Here is an 18,313-nt window from a genome sequence, read left to right on the forward strand (position 1 = left end):
CTTTAAACAATAAAGAATTAAAAAAAAGAAGTTAGTGTAGAGGCCTGACCTTCCTTGAACACTCTTCAAAGGAAAGCAATGGTCCAGCGATTGCTAAGATAGGTATTGTTTCCGTCTAAAATCAGGTCCAGAAATACCTAAACAAAGTCATCTGTATTGAATGCTGCAAGAGGTACAAGAGAAAAGTAGACCAGAGCATATTACTGTTATCTACAAATGTGGGGAGAAACTGCCTTCCAAATGATGTCTCCAGGATACCTGTGACCCCCACAAGAATGCTCCATTTCAAAGGCATACCTTTGTGTTTTCAGTTCAAATATCGAGACAGCCAGCCAGCCAGCCAGCCAGCCAGCCAGCGGACATGGCGCAGAAATCTGAGCTGGTCAGCAAAACCACTGCCTCTCCTTATTTGGATAAATAACAGCCTCAAAGACAGCCAGTTTGGGAGTCATGCATCCCCCAGGCCTGGCATGTGGCACGCTTCTCTGCCTGCCCTGCTGTGCCACGCTGTGCCCTGCACAGACGGCTGGGCAGTGGCAGCAGCATGGGCCAGTCACTGCTTCCCCACAGGTCCCGGTGCTGCCAGGAGCCTCCTCCTCAGAGATAAGAGCTGCTTCCCTGCGTCCCAAGGACAAACTGCCAGGCTTTGGGCACTCCTGAAACGGAGGCTCTCAGGAGAAAAAACAAGACAGCTGCCAGTCCAGTGACTCCGTGTAAAGAAGTCACGCTCCATATCACAAAACGCCCACCTCCAGCAAAGGGGCAGGGGTGGTCTAGTTGTTCCCCCCAAACACTGCCCCTGAGAGGAAAGAACCCTCTGCCACACAGGAGGTGAGGCATGCGAAGAAAATGCTTTGGAATCTGTGAAGCGCCTTTGGAAGTTCATGATCAGCATCAAGAACTTTCAACTCACTGCAAAGAGAAACAAGCTCCAGGCTGACCCCAAAGTAGCATGTCTTCCCCTGCTGCCCAACCCAACTTCCAGTCTTTTTTCCTCCTTCTTTAGATTATCCTTTCTCTTCCTTTCCTTCCCCTCTTTGAAAAGGAACATTGGGCAGAGTTTCTCCCAGAGACGGTAGAAAGATAGGGGTCAACCAATAGACAAAGGGAATTTCTTAAAATTAGGGCAGGACGATGGCTTGATTCCACTGACGCTCAACTCTCAAGTTCCCCTTCAATGTGCTGAAGTTACAAATTCGTTTCCAATTTTTTAAAAAAGGGTTAATCATCCTCTCCGGTCAGTACCCCTCCCCACCTTGATGCCCAAGGAAGGGTGTGGAGGGATGAGCTGGGTTATGCATGAAAAGGCTTGGGTTCTCCTCATGGGACCTGCTCAGCCGTGGTCTCTGGCCGAGACCGTGGTCCTGCCACTGAACTTTCCTGAGGCTCTGGTTCAGCTGCTAAGTTGGCTCAGGAATAGCTTGTATTCTTACCCTCCTGGTGCCGTGGACATCACATGAGCTAACTTATTTGTAAATGACTTTACATGCAGAGAAGTGTGGTCAATGTGTTATTAAAATCACCAACAAACATTTATAAGTTCATTCAATGAATCGTGAGAGCAAAACAGATAGAAAGACAGTACCTACTTTGAGATATTCACAGGAGGATAAAGAGGATGGCACACTCTCTTCTGGAGATATAAGAGCTCATGAAGTAATAGAAATTCTAAATGCCGTGCTGTAATATTCCAAAGCATCATCCTTGAGAAAAACGCCCAATATATGCTATGAACTCACATTCAAGAAGGTGCTTGTACCCATTCTCATTCCCAAGTGAACTGGCTACTCTGAACCCAGGCCAGGTTGGTTAAAAGACTTCCCCATCCACTTCATGCTGATAGGATAAGTACATTCCAATATCAATTATTTATAAAATTCATGGTGGGCAATTATACACATCCCCTTCCCTTCCCAGTTTCTCTCCCGGGAGAACCTGTCTTCAGGAATGAGAAGAGAATCTGTGACATCACTTGCCTGTGAACAGAATAAAAGTTTTGGTTGGTGAGGAGGAGGTAAAATCAATTAGCTAAAGATCAGTTTTTGAAAGCTCTCAGAATGTCACTATATTGTCCATTCTAGTCTTGTCCCATATTTGTATTAAAAACCGTGATCTGTGTGCCTTAGATCTTGATAGAAAACCATTTATCTGTGGTAGTGCTCAAAAAATAATTTTTTTTGGGGGGGGGGGGCAGGCACAGATGTATAGCACAGTGTAGTGATTTAATAGAAATGTTTGTTACTGAGCATATATGCCAAGACGGATTTGCACATACAGGTACTCACTGTATCTACTTTAAAATATAAAAATGTTTTGGTAGATTTTATAGTAAGATGTACTATGTATATGAGTAAAATGCTGCAGATCAAAATTCTCTGCCAAAATTAAAAATATCAAAATAACCACTTCTGACTCATTGCTATGCTGTAGTCACAAAGTGGTACTGAATAGAAGCTTATTAGCATTTCACTCAATTTCTTCAGTTCATTGTTACAAATAATAAAAATACAGACACATTTTAAAACACCATATTTCAGTCTTAAAATGGCCAGATTAACATAATTATAGCCGTAGGTTGCCAATAGTGGCACATTTCTCATTTTCGCGAGAATGTAGAGGTTCTCCCAGATCGCAGGCTAATAGGCTCCTTGGTCTGGACATAGAAGTGAAATCCGCAGCAAGTTTCTGAAGCATTAAGATCCGAACCCTGGAGATACCTATGAGTGACTGGCGCTGCAGTGGAGCAGTTTTTTTGTTTGTTTTGTTTTGCAGTGACACAGCTGCTAAGAAATATATTTTTAGATTTAATTTAAAGCAAGCAAAAATGGCACCCACTTTGCAGATATGCATCTAGAACAGCCGTGGGCAAACTACGGCCCGCGGACGGGATCCGGCCCGTTTGAAATGAATAAAACTATTGAAAAAAAAGACCGTACCCTTTTATGTAATGATGTTTACTTTGAATTTATATTAGTTCACACAAACACTCCATCCATGCTTTTGTTCCGGCCCTCCGGTCCAGTTTAAGAACCCATTGTGGCCCTCGAGTCAAAAAGTTTGCCCACTCCTGATAGAATGTCCCCTCAGTCTCTAGGCTGATGGGTCAACCATCTACCAAATGCCCTATTCAGTACAAAGAATGGCACCAGGTGCAGCTCCCAGAGCCGGGCTGTGCTGCCTCACACCTCAGAGGCGAGTTGCAATAAAAGCACTCACTGCGCCTCAGCCCTGTAGATCAGGCCCCTGCTCTTCTGGAATTACTTCATCACTGACATTGTTATGTTTGGGTTTTTCTTTGGCAGCTCTTCCTACTATGTCAAGGGCAGATGGAAAGGAACAGGTTCAAAGAGTTAAATCAGAAGAAGGGGAAGCATGACCTTTGATTCACAGGAAAAGACAAACAAAAAGAAAGAAATCAAGTGCATGAGTCGATCAACCGAGTGAAACATGCTTTCTGCACTTCGGGACCAGGGCCTGTGCTAGAGCTTCCTGGACAAGGGGAAGGACCCGTGGCCTCAAGGACACGCTGGGCGTTCACACTTCTTATCAGAAAAGGCCTTAAGTAAATCAATCTGCACGAAAGGGACCGAGGAAACAGCTCCTCTTTTGTGCCAAATACCAAGATGCTGGAGGTCTTGAGAAGACTTAAGCAAGAATTCGATTTGACACTGACATCCAAATGGTTCATTTTCTTCAACGGTATAATCTTTAATAATGGTTTACTCTGCCCCTCTGTGAACACCCAACTCGGGGTTTGTCATAATGCCTGGGTTTCTACACTTCACTCGATAACAAGATATTGTCACTCTTTCTGCCAGACCCTCACACCAAGTGTACTATCATGCTTTAAGTCAATTTTAAATGGACTTTATTTAGTTGTGACAAAGCAAGAATATTCATTAACTTTCAAGTTCTTGGCACTACTTATCTTTGCAGTACTCGTTAATACAACATTATTTAATTAATAACATTTAAAAACTTGTTTCTTCTATGTGCCACTTAAAATCATTGGCTCCAAGGGGAAAACAGTTTTGGAAGTAGTTTGAATAGTAATACATTAAAGTTTCAAACAGAGTTATTGTCAGAGCCTTAGCAAAGAGGCCGACTTTTGAAAATAACACTATAATACTATACAAGCCTTTAAAGCCAATGTTATTTTATTCAAAGTATTCATAATTTGAAGCAGCTGCTGTTTTTCAGTTGTCTTGATGGCTCGCTCTCCTTCAATAAAACATTGAATGATATGAATCGGGTTAGTTGAGAAACCCATTTCTTTCTGGTCCAGGCCCATGCATTTCTGACTAATGAGCTCTGGCCACTCCACAGCGTTGTGCTGCTGTCTGGACGCTAAGTGAAAGCTGGCTATGCTCAGCGACTACAATGGACGGCTGAGAAGTCAATGGCATAGTGTTTGCCTGAATCAATCAAGAAAACAACTCTCGAGAGGGTGAGAACCAAAAGAGGAGAGCCCTGGAAATGGACAAAAGGCTGGTGTAAGGGGCCGGGGGGGCCTGGGATCCAGCCCTATTTTTGTCACTTCCTTACGTTGTGGCCTTAACCAACTCATACCAGCCATGCTAGCCTCCTGAGTCACAACTGGCGGTGAAAGAGTGATGAGAGGTGATGTGTAAGTCCTTTCCACCTCTAGAACCCTGATTCCATTAAGCCAGGCCTGTTTCTTCAGGGAGCGCCAACGACACAGGCCAGATGTATTTCCTAGTCACAGGAGCCAGCCCCAGCTCCTCAGCGCGGACAGTGTCACACCTGCAAATCACACGCAAGCAAAGGGATCGCCAACCCCACGGGGAAAAAGCAGGGCTTGCCACCAGGCAACATGGATCTTAAAAACATTTCTTTCCTCTTCAAAAGATGAATGTGTGCCCTCCCCAAATTTACATAAAAGTAACACAAGCTCACCTGAGGGATTTTAGGAAAATTATGGAGAAAAGAATGGTCACCTGGAAGCCCTCTGCAGGGTAGGATCTTGGCCCCGAGGGAGCCTGTACTGATATGACAGGAAATGAGCTCCTATAGTCCAAGCTGCCCTGACGGGGACTCACAGAGGAGACATTCAACTCCAGGGGAAAAAAAACAGCAACATATAGGTACAGGGGATACAACCGGAAAATACCAGGACATATGATCGCAGTCAAAGGCCATTTCTGCTAGCACCTATATTTATGAGCCAAGAAACGGGGTGTGGCTTGGATATAAAAAAGCTGAAGTGTGGCATTAACCTTTCCTGAACTTTCTAGCAAGGCACAGAGCTCTCAGGAAGGAGCTCACCCCAGTGGCTGCTGAAGGAGGAAGGCCGGTTCCAGTCAGCATTCAATTGCGTTGGTTGCTTAGCCAGTCCCAGGTTTTATGCAGAAATGGGGCTGGAAGCAAGCTGCTTAGATCCTGGAGCCCAAGTGCAGTGCTGCGATGAGCAGCCGCATCCCCGGTGGATGCTGCTGGCAGTCATTACTTCGCAGCACAGGTCACCAGGACATTTCTGCGGCTGAGTGGCTGTGTCAGTCTTCAGGAGGGGCCGAGGCAAGCAACAGTCCCTGCCTCTGAGTCGGTTCGGCTAGCTGCCCTGACTCCAGAGCCCTCCACCTTCCAAGTTCTTTAACGTTCTTCCTGTCCACCTCTTTCTAGAGGCCTGAAAGGAGAGCAGGCGGGCACTGCAGGCAGTCTCCATTCAAAGACGCTCCCTCACTTCTAAGTCAAGCTCGCAAATAAGCTCCCTGGTCCCATGAGAAGTTTTATGAGTGCACAGCACATGACACAAAGAAGGAAGCGTAAGAAGGAAACAGCCCTTTGTCCACAGTGCTGTTTGCTATCCCACGTCATCTGACGTTCACTGTTTTCATTTCACTCTAAGTTGTAACCAGGCCCCTGAATAACAACCAGTGTGATACTAGGTCTTGGATGCTACAGATCTAAAAAAATATATATATCCAAAATTGTTCTAAATAATTTATTGTGGGCGCTGTCTCCTCATCCGGGAGCAGCGTCCCACCGAGACCCAGCTTTCATTCTCTTGTCTGTCTTTTCTAAGAGATCTCTTAGGTTTTGTTAAGCTAAAGATAGGTAAGATAGAAATAAGCTGTAGAAATAGAAAGTAAGTGTAGACATTAGAAAATAAGGGTAAGAATCAATCCTTTCACCCCCCCCCCCCCCCCACACACACACACACTCAGGGTCACTGAACCAGGCTGAGCTGGCATGGCACATAAGGCGCCCTGGGGCTGAGTATGCCATGGCTGTGCTGGCTCCCCACAATTTATCTTGAAGACAGTTAAGCATTACTTATTTATTTATAAATCATTACTTCCAAGATGAGTTATCTATGTCTGACTCGAGACTCGGAGCTCTTAGCTCCTGGTAAGGCTGTGCATAGTTTGGTTCTAAAACAAGACCTGTAGAGACAGTCAGCCTGGGTTTGAATCACAGCTTTGCTACCTACTAGTGCGTGATCTTGTTATTAATCTTTCTCAGCCTTTGTTTTCCAATCTTAAGATAGGTATGATAGCACCTATGCCAAACAGTTATTATGATGATTATATAAAATAACGTATACTATTTAGACCACATTGGAAAACAACTTCTCATGCATATGAACTCATCTCTAAATTGGGATAACGGTATCCATACAGTTATTCATAAGCTGATCCATGCTCACATGTACCTTTAAAATGAAACAGATTGATTTAATAGAACATTATTCTTATTAAACTTCTTTAAAAGAAATAAATGCAAAATATTGTGATTTTAACTAGTGCAAGAATAAGACAGAATAGTTATTCTCAAGTAAATATAATTTCTGCCAAAGACTTTTTTCAGTCAATTATTAAACCCAGTAGAAATGAAATATATCTATTATGTTATAATGTCAAAACTGTAGAATATTTAATGTTATTCATAAAGCTTAAATTGATATTTCTTTTTAAAATGTAAAAATCAAGATAAAAGAGCTGTTTTTATTTTAAAATCTAAAATGTTTTATACAAGGACAAAAGCAAGAAAATTTCCCTGGACTGTTAAAGGACACATGTTAATCTCCACCCCCATTTGCACCACGCCTTCAAATTCTCTACATTTGTCTCAGAAACTAAATGCAAGTGAGCATCTTCGTGAAAACACCGTGTCACAAAGCACATAAACCGATGAGATCTGTACTAGCAAACAATGTTGACTATTTAAATCCTTTTCTAAATTATAAGGTTCAGCAGACACTAGATCACAAAATTTATTGACTGAAGACAGCCCAATGTAATTTAAATGGATTTTTTTTTTTTAAAAAAAGACGAATGCCAATAACAAAGAAGTGCCCTTTAAACAGTTAAAAATAAAAACCTGAAATTTCAATTCCTCATTGAATCAACTTAAACACAGCAGACCTGACTCAATCCAGGGAATGTGCCACAGACGACAAAAATTTCTGAAAATTCTTTTCTGTTACAGAGGCACAGTTCTTACCTTACATCTTCCGTGAACCTTTCTCTTCTAGAAGAAACTTTCTAGACTCGCAGAGACCTTGAAACCACCCATCTCTCGAATGCTTCCAGCGCTGCCTGTCTTTATGGTGAGTGAATGCAAGGCTTGAGGTTTTTGTGTGTGTTCTTTTTTTTCTTTTCACAGAAGGAAGCTTTTAGTCAAAATATGCGGTTTAAAGGAGCAGTATCCACCCTTGTTAAAACTATTTCACGGACATTCAGAGGTTTTGTTGCTACTCTATGAAACTTAAATCTGAGTAGGAAGGCATTTTTCCTGTTCCGGAAATCGGCATAAGTAAAACCAATGCTGAGCTAACGAGAAATGTTTCTTCCATGTGTTCGTCTGGCAGAAGCTGCGAGCCATATCAAGGAAACACGTGATGTTTATAAATACAATATGGCTCGTGTTGTCATAACCTCTCAATGACAAAAAGGAAAAATAAGTGCAAGGAAAAGCAAGCAGCCACACAGCAGGAAAGATGAGATTTGTATCACTTGGAAGCTGCACATCAGATGTGCATTGATTACCCTTTCTTGCTTCTTAAAAATAAAATAAAATGTAACTGGAAGTAGCGAGGGAGGAATATCTACCTTGTCCTGGATCTTCCCCGCATGGAAATGTGTTTGCCTAGCTAATCGTCTCAATAAGAGGAACTCCTTACCATTCCAATAGAAATACTTTGTGTCTGTCAGAAAGACAGGACAGAAAAGGGCCATAATTACATCCATTATGCATAAGTGAGTTCCATAGTGTTAACTCAAGCAAATAGCAGAATAAAGGCGAAGATTTCACATAGCCTGGAACTGATGTGAAAATTGTAGATGTCTGTGTCATTATTGATTAGTGACTTTCTGATCTTCTCTTGGACTGTAGGATTTGTGAGGGCAGTTACCATACTTGGTCACTATTACAGTTGACTCTTGAATAATGTGGAAGTTAGGGGCTCCGACTCTGCACGATAAAAATTCATGTTTACTTTTACTCCCCCAAACTTGACTACTAAGAGCCTACTGTAGACTGGAAGCTTTACTGATAACAGAAATAGTCGATTAACACATATTATGTATGTTATATGTATCATATACTATATTCTTACAATAAAGTAAGCTACAGGAAAGGAAATGTTATTAAGAAAGTCATAAGTATGATATAGTCCCATTCATTTATTTTTGCTTTTATTTCCCTTGCTTTTGAGGTCAAATTAATAAAATAGTACTTATGTTTTCTTCTATGTAGTTTATTATTTCAGATCTTATATTCAGGTCTTTGATCCACTTTGAGTTAATTTTTGTGTATGGTGACAAACAGCAGTCATTTCATTCCTTTGCTTGTAACTTTCCAATTTTCTCAGCTCCATTTATTGAAGAGGCTTTCTTTTCTCCATTGTACATTTTTGGCTCCTTTGTACAATGGAATATTACTCAGCCATAAGTAAAGGTGAAATATTGCCACTTGTGACAACATGTGTGGGTCTTGAGAATGTCATGCTAAGCGAAATAAGTCAAGAACCATGTGATTGCCCTGACCAGTTTGGCTCAGTGGATAGAGCGTCAGCCTGCGGACTAAAGGGTCCCAGGTTCGATTCCAGTCAAGGGCATGTACCTTGGTTGTGGGCACATCCCCAGTAGGAGGGTGTGCAGGAGGCAGCTGATCGATGTTTCTCTCTCATCGATGTTTCTAACTCTCTATTCCTCTCCCTTCCTCTCTGTAAAAAATCAATAAAATATATTAAAATAAAAGAACCATGTGATTTCACTCATATGTGGGATATAAAACTGAAAGCAACAAATGAACTAACAAGACAGACAAACAAAAACTCACAGACACAGACATCAGTATGGTGGTTACCAGAGGAAAGGGGGGTGGGGAGTGGTAGCAAAAGTTAAATGGGGTCAAATATATGGCGATGGAAAGAGATTTTACTTTGGATAGTAAATACACAATGTAATATACACATGATATATTATTGCACATGTGAAACCTAAATAATTTTATTAACCGATGTCATCCCAATAAATTTAAATAAAAATTTTTTAAAAAGTCAAGAAGAGAAAATGCATTTATGGTATTGCACTGTAAATGAAAAAAATCTGCCTATAAGTGGACCACACAGTTCAAAATCATGTTGTTCAAGGGTCAACTGTGTCTCTTCAGAATCTTGCACAAAAGCCTAAACCAGAGAAGTGGTTCTACGTATAGTGGTTGGGAGAGTGAATCAGTGAAACTTCACAATAAAGGGGTCAGATGAACTGTTCTAAAATAATCACTCCTACTTTGTAAGTTTGGAAGCATTTAAAATACTGACTACACAATCTAGAGGCAAGATTTGTCCTACTGAATTATAAATACAGTGAAACAAGATCTCTCTTATTTAATTTGTTATCTGGAGATTTGTTTACTTTCTGCTATAGGGGAACTTAACTCCTGAGAATAAAATGCAGATATGTGTAGGCCCCTTAATTTAAACTGACAAATCTGTTGCTCTCATCTTAAAACTTCAGGGCTATTCACTGCTATAAAATTATATTGATAGGAAATGTTAGGCTAGATAGGCACTCATATTTCTCATTTTGGTCAGGAACTACTTCTGGGATAAACTAGGGAATATGTTGCAAACCTCAGACATTTCCAGTTATAAGTTCTTGTACTGATCTTAGGAGAGAAGGAATTAACTGGAAATTCGTGATGGAAAAAGTACTGAAGTGAGCCCCCTTTTCATCCAGACATGTAATGAGAATTTTCTCAAAGCAGGACAGTATTCAAGAGAAACACAAGGAGTTTTCTTTAGAAGCTTAGAATTTAAAAAGGACTTATATGTGCATATCAATACTTACAGTGCAGGCAGGAAAAGGTGAGTGTGCTATGAGAGGGGGTAGAGGTGAAGTTCTGTGGAAGTCAGAGAAGAAAATGTGGTGAGTGAGGCCTGAAGAAGAGAAGAGTAAGGGGAAGTTAGATGATGACAGTGGCTTTCGAGTTAGGTCTTTAAAAATGGGTGGCACATAGACACTGATGATGAAGACAGGAGTGTAGAGAAGAACAGTAGTGACCACAGGAGTGAGTAAGAAGGCCAGTTCTGAAGATGACCTGCCTGGCTCTGAATCCAGCTCCACTTCTGAAAAGCTCTGTGGCTTTGAGCAAGTTCCCTAACCTCCCTGATGCTCCTTCCACATCTGAAACAGAGCGATAATAAGAATTCCTTTCACATTGGCTTTTACTGAAAAGTCAAATGAGCAAAATGCTCATTTTTCAAAATGCTCAGCACGGTACCTGGGCCAGAGTATATCGTGAATATGTTATTATGTGAGTGAAGGGAATACTGTGATGGTTGGGTCAAGGAGGGCCTTGAGTGAATCAAAGAAAATTAGTTAGGAGTGTTTTCTGATTTCTATGGGATTCTCTTCTCTTCCATTTCTATAGAATTATTTCATTCACTCCTGCCTTCCCCAAGTCCCAAACCCTTCTCAACCAGAACACTGGCCTGAGGACAAAATAAAAATCTCAATTACGCCGTAGCCGGTTTGGCTCAGTGGATAGAGCGTCGGCCTGCGGACTGAAAGGTCCCAGGTTCGATTCCGGTCAAGGGCATGTACCTTGGTTGCGGGCACATCCCCAGTGGGGGGTGTGCAGGAGGCAGCTGATCGATGTTTCTCTCTCATCAATGTTTCTAACTCTCTATCCCTCTCCTTTCCTCTCTGTAAAAAATCGATAAAATATATTTTTAAAAAAATCTCAATTACATTAGAAAATGGGCACATACTTCTTCTTTTCCTTTACTTTGACTTTCTTCCCCCTCCTTTGTTTTTGGTGGGATACCTTTTTAACCTTTCCAGAAGAGAACAGAATGAAACAAAGTCAAATATGAAAAGATACCATAATAGAATTAAGAAGTGAAACAAACACTTTAAAAGAATATTTTATGTGTTCTAAAATCTTAGTAGATGCATCATTTCAAAACTTGCAAAAATCACATGGAAATATCAAAAAAAGGGAGACTGTGGGCTGAATCCAAAGAGTAAGACAGATCTGGGTTCAAACCTGACATCTGACATTTACCAGGTGTGTGGGTCTGGGAGAGACATCTTGCCTCAGTTGTATCATCTGTAAAATGGAGTCAGAATACCTACTTTGCAGAGTTGTTGACTAATTTAAATAATATGCAAAGTATTTAACACACTGCCCACTATATAGACACAAAAGAGTCTATTATCCTAAACCCAGGAAAACAATAGTAGAGAATGAATATTATTTATATCCTGACTGATTCCACAAGAATATAATAGAGTTCATATAAATTATTACAATTTTGCCCCCCAAAAAGTCAAAGTGGAACGCAGGACAGAAAGAACATGAGAGGGGGGAAAATTAAAAAGAGAAGCCAGGAACAAAGCCAGCACACAAAATACACACTGCAGAATGCCTGTACACTTGCTGTGGGTGGGCCACAAATTTAATTCTAAGCTTTAAAGTAGCAACACAAAGAGGGAAAATGATCACTTCTAAGACTCAGAGTGTCCACATGATAAAAATAAACCGGGAGAAGCACAACTATTTCTGGTGATGAGAACAGGGAGATATTTTAACAGTGGCTTCTCATTAATGACAGAAAATGGATAATACAGCACTTGTAGCACTGCCACTACACTACTCAGGGCATCACGTTTGACAAGTATTTACACTCACCAAGCATAAGACACAAACTGGCTCTCGGAGGGATACAAAGATGAGCATGAGAATGGTTGTGCCTTTGGAGAACTTGCAGTCAGGGGTGAGATGAACATGCATTAAATGAGTATAACACCAACAGAATGTGCAAAATGTCCCCCTAAAAGAAAGATGAATCCTGACAGAGCATTAGGGAAAGCTTCGCAGGCAGTCTTTTATTTGGCCTCTAAAAGCACGAGTTTAATTTTTTACACTTTATTATGGAAATTTTCAACCATAAAATGTAGAGAAAATAATATAACAGACTACCATCATCCAGCTTTGACATTTTTCAATATTTTACCAATTTTGTTTCATATATTTCCAAAGCAACTTTTTTAATTTGCTTTGCTGGAGTGTTTTAAGGCAAATCCCATTAATCGTGCCATTTGACCTGTCAATACTTTAGTATGTCTCATTTTTAAAAACACAACCACCAAGTCATCATTATGTCCATCAGAATTACTGGCTATCCCTTACTATCATCTGATTCCTAAAACATGTTCAAATTTTCCAAAGAGTTTCAAAGATATCTTTTACAGTCGGTTTGTTCTAATTAGGATTCAAACCTGGCATTTGGTGTTATTTCATAGAAGAGACGTAGAGACACAATAATGTCCCCTCCCACCATTTTTTTCATGCCAGCATTCTGTCACTGGCATCAGGCAACTGTCCCGTAGTAAGCTGCATGGACTTTTGAAAGGCAGACATGTGCGGTGGGAGAGTGCACTTCATATGCTTGGAGCAAGAACTGTGAGGCAGCTTTGCTGGGTGTTGGGGCGGAGAGGATACTGATCACTGGCCTGTGCTATTCTTTGCACAATGGGAAGTTGGGCTTAGGGAGGTGACTTCAGAAGCAGTTGTTGGAGTGGAGGAGGAAGAGTTGGTTAAAGGCCGTTGCCAATAGAAAAACAGTGAATGCTGCACCTCCAGCAGGACGGCCGTGTTGCTAACAGCCTGGAACATGGAGGGCAGAGGCCTGGGTTCCCTTCTCAGCTCCGCCTGCTCTAGCTGTGTGGCCTTGGGCACATTTCTTAGCACATCTGAGCAAATGTCTCCTGAGTTAAAACATGAGGCAGTACCTGCCTCAAAAGGTAGTCTTGAAGATTAAATAAAATTATCCTGAAAAGTGGGTAGTAAATGCTCAAAAAAGTTAGCTATTGTAAGAGTAGCAGTGCAGGCACTGGCCAAAGGGTCATCTGTCAGAGGCCTCGCACAGCGGAATGGTTCCGGTGACAGTAGGATGTGCTGAGAAACGGGAGTTAGGCAATTGAAGACTCACTGATAAGTCAACTTTTTAAATCTCATCCCCCCAACCCTCAAAACACACATATATGTGTACACACACACACACACACACACACACACACACGCACCATCTCTCACAAAGATAGAAAAACAGGAGGAAATAGCTTGGAAGAAAAAGAAAAGATTACGACTTTGTGTGTGTGTGTGTCTTCAACAACAGGATACACCGGAAACATTGGAAGACTATCCATGTAGAGACAACCACTTGGAAATTGAGCATTTGGGTCTTGAACTCTTAAGAAATGGCAGAGCCAGGGCTATAGTTTCAAGGATTGTCTACTTTGGCATGATTAAATCAGTAGTAAGATAAAAATCACAAGTAAAAATGGTGAAGATTAAAAAAAAAAGCAAATTAAAACACACACAAACTGGAAGTCAGCCTGAACACACTGAAAACCACAGAGGGCAAGAGGAAGAAAAGGAGTTAGTGAATAAAAGAAGTGTGTCTGAATGTGGGCTGGGATTTAGAAATGGCTACAGTGTAATGGAAACCCAGGTTTCTAAGGAGACTGCGCATCGGTGTCAAATGCAGAGCGCGAATAGAAGAGGTCTGGGAGGCAGCGGCTGAACCGGGTATTAGGAACTAATTTAAGACGCAGAGCCGATCTGGGGATTGTGCTCTAAATGCAAATCTGGGAACTATCTATACACAAGGAAAAATTAAGGACATACAAGAGGGATCAAAGTGAATGTCGGGAAGTAACCTCAAAGTACCTGAGAAGGTGGAAAGGCCCGAAGACTGACAAAGCCACTGGCTAGGTGGGCGGGACGTCGCTGGTGGTTTCCGTTGAGAGCCACGGAACGGGATGGCTCCTCTTCGAGTTGTACATTTGTGAATTACAAACCCATGAGAACACATATAATTTTTTGCAGAAGGGCCTGTTCCACATGGTGACTACAGTACCATGGGAACTGAATTATCAAAGCTACTATTTAATGTAACAAAATAGGGACGGAAACATTCAGGAGCCGGGTGCGCTCATTCCAGCAGAGAACCACAAGTCTCATGAAATAGGCCAGCCTCAAAAATGCGCAGCGAGTGCAGAGTGAAAAACTAGACACGTCCCCCTCACCAAGCACATATGCCGAGCGCGCTCACCACCCCAGAGCGAATGCTTTAGTCTAGCGTGCTTCCTGAGTTACACCGCTACCATCAGAGCCCTGCTCTGGAGCACGGACTGTGTTAGACCCAGACTCTTACATCCTTTCTTTCACAGGCAAGATACTCAATTCATTGTGTAAAGGGAGTTTCAGAGGCCACTGCAAAGTTCTGGCATTGCTGGTGTGGCGCCTCTGCATGGTCCATCCAATGTTTTTCATGACACGCATGTGCCTTGGTAACGAGTGGGCAGCTGGAGGACCATCCCGCGGCCTCTGGAGGCTGCTGAGGGAAGGTGAGTGACAGGCGGGGCAGGGCTGCCACGCGCACATTGCAGACATACGGGAGGATGGAGCGCCTCTCCACCCGGCGTGCAGCTCAGTTTAGTCTACAACAATTCATCCTTGCTCTGCTCTCTGTTTCTGTTCTTTACCACGAACCATGGGGCTATGCAGCTGCGCTCCAGACAGGACTCAACAAAGCTTTCTTTCCTTTCATGGAAAGGCAGTTACATTCATCAGGAAGGAGAGAGAATGCCAACCTCTCGAGCCAAGAGGTGAGGCTGAAGGAATTCCATGTCTTTTAATTTCTGGAATCTGCGATGAGACCAAGTGGCAAACTGCAGGCACAATCACACCTAGTTGGTTTTTAAACTGCGTTCTGTTTCTCATTTCTGACTCATCGTCACTGAAACCTAAAAGCTTTTCAGCGGGTTGGATGGTGAACATTTGTTGTCTCCTCAGCTGGGGACAACAGTTGATTTTTCTCACATACAAAATTACTGTCGAAAGTATGCTGTGGGCAACTCAGAAAGTGATTGCTAGGGTCTCATCTTAAAGTAAAAAACAGGACTTCACCGATAAGTTCTGAATTCTAATAGGCTTTGTCCATATGGTTACTATTTGATTCTCCCCATGCTCACGGATGGCCCCTTATGCAGGTACCACATCTGCTTAAGAGTTAAAACAAGTGTCCTCCCCAGCCATAAACAAGATTTTCAGAGGCAATTCTGGGACCGCTGAGTGGGTTCTATGTAATGAAAACAGAAAGCTGAACACCATGAAACTCTAGTTCAAAGGCTAGACATATCAAACACACAGATTTCCCAGGGAGAAAAGATTCCTAAAAATGTCACCGAGAAAGAGAATAACGAAGCAATAAAAGGCAAAGGGTTTTGTGATATTCAGTCCACGCAGCCTGGTTGGCAGGCCTCGATCTGTCTTCACCTGGTGCTGGTTTACGTTTAGAGTGGAACTGGCTAAAAATAAACCTCAAAATCCTAGATGGTCTGAAGTAGCCACATTGCCTTCGCTTCAAATCACACACCATTTCTGACATGAAAAAAAGCAGCAGTTGAGTATGTGAGAGCCCTCTTCCTCCAGAAGTGTAGGTTCTGATGTCACCACAATGACATCACTCATATTCCAGGCCAGAGTTACCTAGAAATCCTCCCAGCACTTCCTATTGGACCTCCTGGCTTCTTGGTCCTAAACTCACATACCCTGTGTGGTAGACAGAACAATGATGTCTACATCCTCAACCCTGGAATCTGTGACTTTAAAGTAAGGAGACTAATCTGGGGTATCAGGTAGGTTCCATGTGATCACAAGGGACCAGGGTTAGAGGTGTGATGACGGTACCAGGCCAGAGAGATGCTATTTCACTGGATTTGACAACGGAGGATGAGGGCTGAAAGCTGAGGATTGTGGGTGGCGCCTAAAAACTGAGAATAAAAGGAAAGAAAAGCCAACATCCCGCTGATGACCCCTAGATTTGAGTCCACCCATGCTGGATGTCTGACCTATAGGACTGTACCATAGTAAGTCTGGGTCGTTGAAGCCACTGACTGTGTGTAATTCTGATGGCTACGGCAGAAAACAAAACGCTGTAGGAAGTGGGGATGCTTCACCTCAGGCACTCCTCTCCAGCGCTAGGAGCTGGTGCCTGGCTTTCTCTGGCAATAAAACCCGTTCATTTCCTTTTTTTCTAGTTAAACTCCAGATTCCAGCAGAGTGCTAATCCTCAGAAAAGATGATATATAATAGCACAGCATCTTCTAAATTTGAGTGTGGGGGCGGGAGGAGGCAGGAGGTACAGTGGGAGAAGTTAATCTTTCTTTTTGCCTCCCATTTTCTTTCAGAGAGATGTAACACTATTGTTAGAAACACAATCCCTTTCTAGTGGACCTGCATTAATGTGGTTTGAAAATCTGCCTTTTCAGTTTCTCTGCTCTTTTTTCCCCTCCAAAATAGCTCTGTGTGCTGTGAATGTTTGGATAATCTGAGATGATCTAAATGGAAAGAATTTTAGCTCCCAAACCATGTAGTTTTTCGTACTATGCCCTCAATCAATTCAGATAAGATTTGATAATATTTAATACACAGCAACAGCAAACAATCCTGAATTAGAAGGTGAATAATTTAATTAGCGTGCTAAGACTTGGGATAGCTGATGTAAGAACATTAAAAGATTTTACATTCGATTATGTATGGGGTGTTCTTTTTCATTGCTGTTTGTATGCTAGCTTTATTTTAATTGGAAAAAAATAGCAAGAGATCCTCTGAGTAAGCTAAGGTACTATGGATCAAGAACCCATTTATGTAAAGATTTTTCAGGATCCTTTTGGGGTGAGGACATCACTAAACTCCATGCCTAAGAGGAATGAGTCTCTGTGAGGCCCTGTTTCAGTCCCTTTGCCCCAAATGACCAGAAAATATTTCTCTACCAAGAAAACAAATGAGTCGTCAGACCAAATGAGTGGTGAGAACACCCAAAAGCTGGTGGTGGGGTGTGATCTCATCAGGAGCACATACCAGAAGAAGAGATGGTTTAACCCACCAAATAAAATTAAAAATAGAACAGGAACACTTACCCTCATGTCTCCGTTCAAAGTTTTTGGCGTGTGATTGAATGCATGTGCAGGATCCTTGTTGTACACTTTGAGGAGCGATCTGTCCTGAATGTTCCTGGAATAAAAAACATCAATAACTATGGCAGACGAAAGGAGCCTTACTTTGGCCATTTTCTTTGACTGCCCATAGGAATCAGGTAAAAGACAGCAGCAGACAATCCAGCTGTTGTCCACAAGCAACCAGACAAAAGTTCTTTTACCATAGAATAGGCAAAAATAAATAAGGAAAATAAAAATGACTTCAGTTTTTCTTTCCTTTTTTTTTCTTTTTTGTTCTTTCTGTGTAGTTTTCCACCCATTGATAGAGGGTGGCATGAAATTTCTTAAGATATTGAGCAAAGAAAGGTAACACTTGAAGAAACAGTAAAGCTCTGATATCTACAACATGTTCCAAGAGATTTGGTTAATATTTAAATATTTAATTGCTTACTTTACCCAAACACCCATTTTTCTGCTTATCACATGAATGCACACAAACAAAAAATGCTTTTCCCCCTTCAAACAGTTTCAGCAAGGAAAAGAATATCTATTTGCAGCCCCCAAAAAAGTACCACAAAGATCAAAACCAGTATCTTTACAATGCCTTTTTTTGTCTTCCACAGTGGGTTTTAAAAAATACTTGTCTACATACAAGTTGAATGAGTGGTTGCACAGGGTATTGAAAAGGAATAGCTGCAGATCAATTCTTCCACCTGTCTCTCTCTCCTTCTGAACCCAGCATTTAGAGCTGGGGAGTCAGTCACACCCCAGCAAAGAACAGAAGTCCCACACCTTTTCTCAGTTCCTACCTTAACATTATTTAAGACCATATG

General features: G+C 41.8%; 1 protein-coding gene across 9 annotated transcripts in view; it reads right to left on the reverse strand.

Moving 5' to 3' along the window:
- KIAA1217 (KIAA1217 ortholog) overlaps nt 1-18,313 on the reverse strand; it is a 307,889-nt gene that overhangs the window by 80,339 nt on the left and 209,237 nt on the right. For all 9 annotated transcript variants that reach the window (XM_036345037.1, XM_036345042.1, XM_036345036.1 and 6 more), the window contains one exon: nt 17,463-17,556. In XM_036345037.1, coding sequence (XP_036200930.1) covers nt 17,463-17,556 — 94 coding nt within the window. The remainder of the gene's footprint in view (nt 1-17,462; nt 17,557-18,313) is intronic.

The sequence above is a fragment of the Myotis myotis genome, unplaced genomic scaffold (genome assembly GCF_014108235.1).
Source record: "Myotis myotis isolate mMyoMyo1 unplaced genomic scaffold, mMyoMyo1.p scaffold_m19_p_1, whole genome shotgun sequence".
NCBI lineage: Eukaryota > Metazoa > Chordata > Mammalia > Chiroptera > Vespertilionidae > Myotis > Myotis myotis.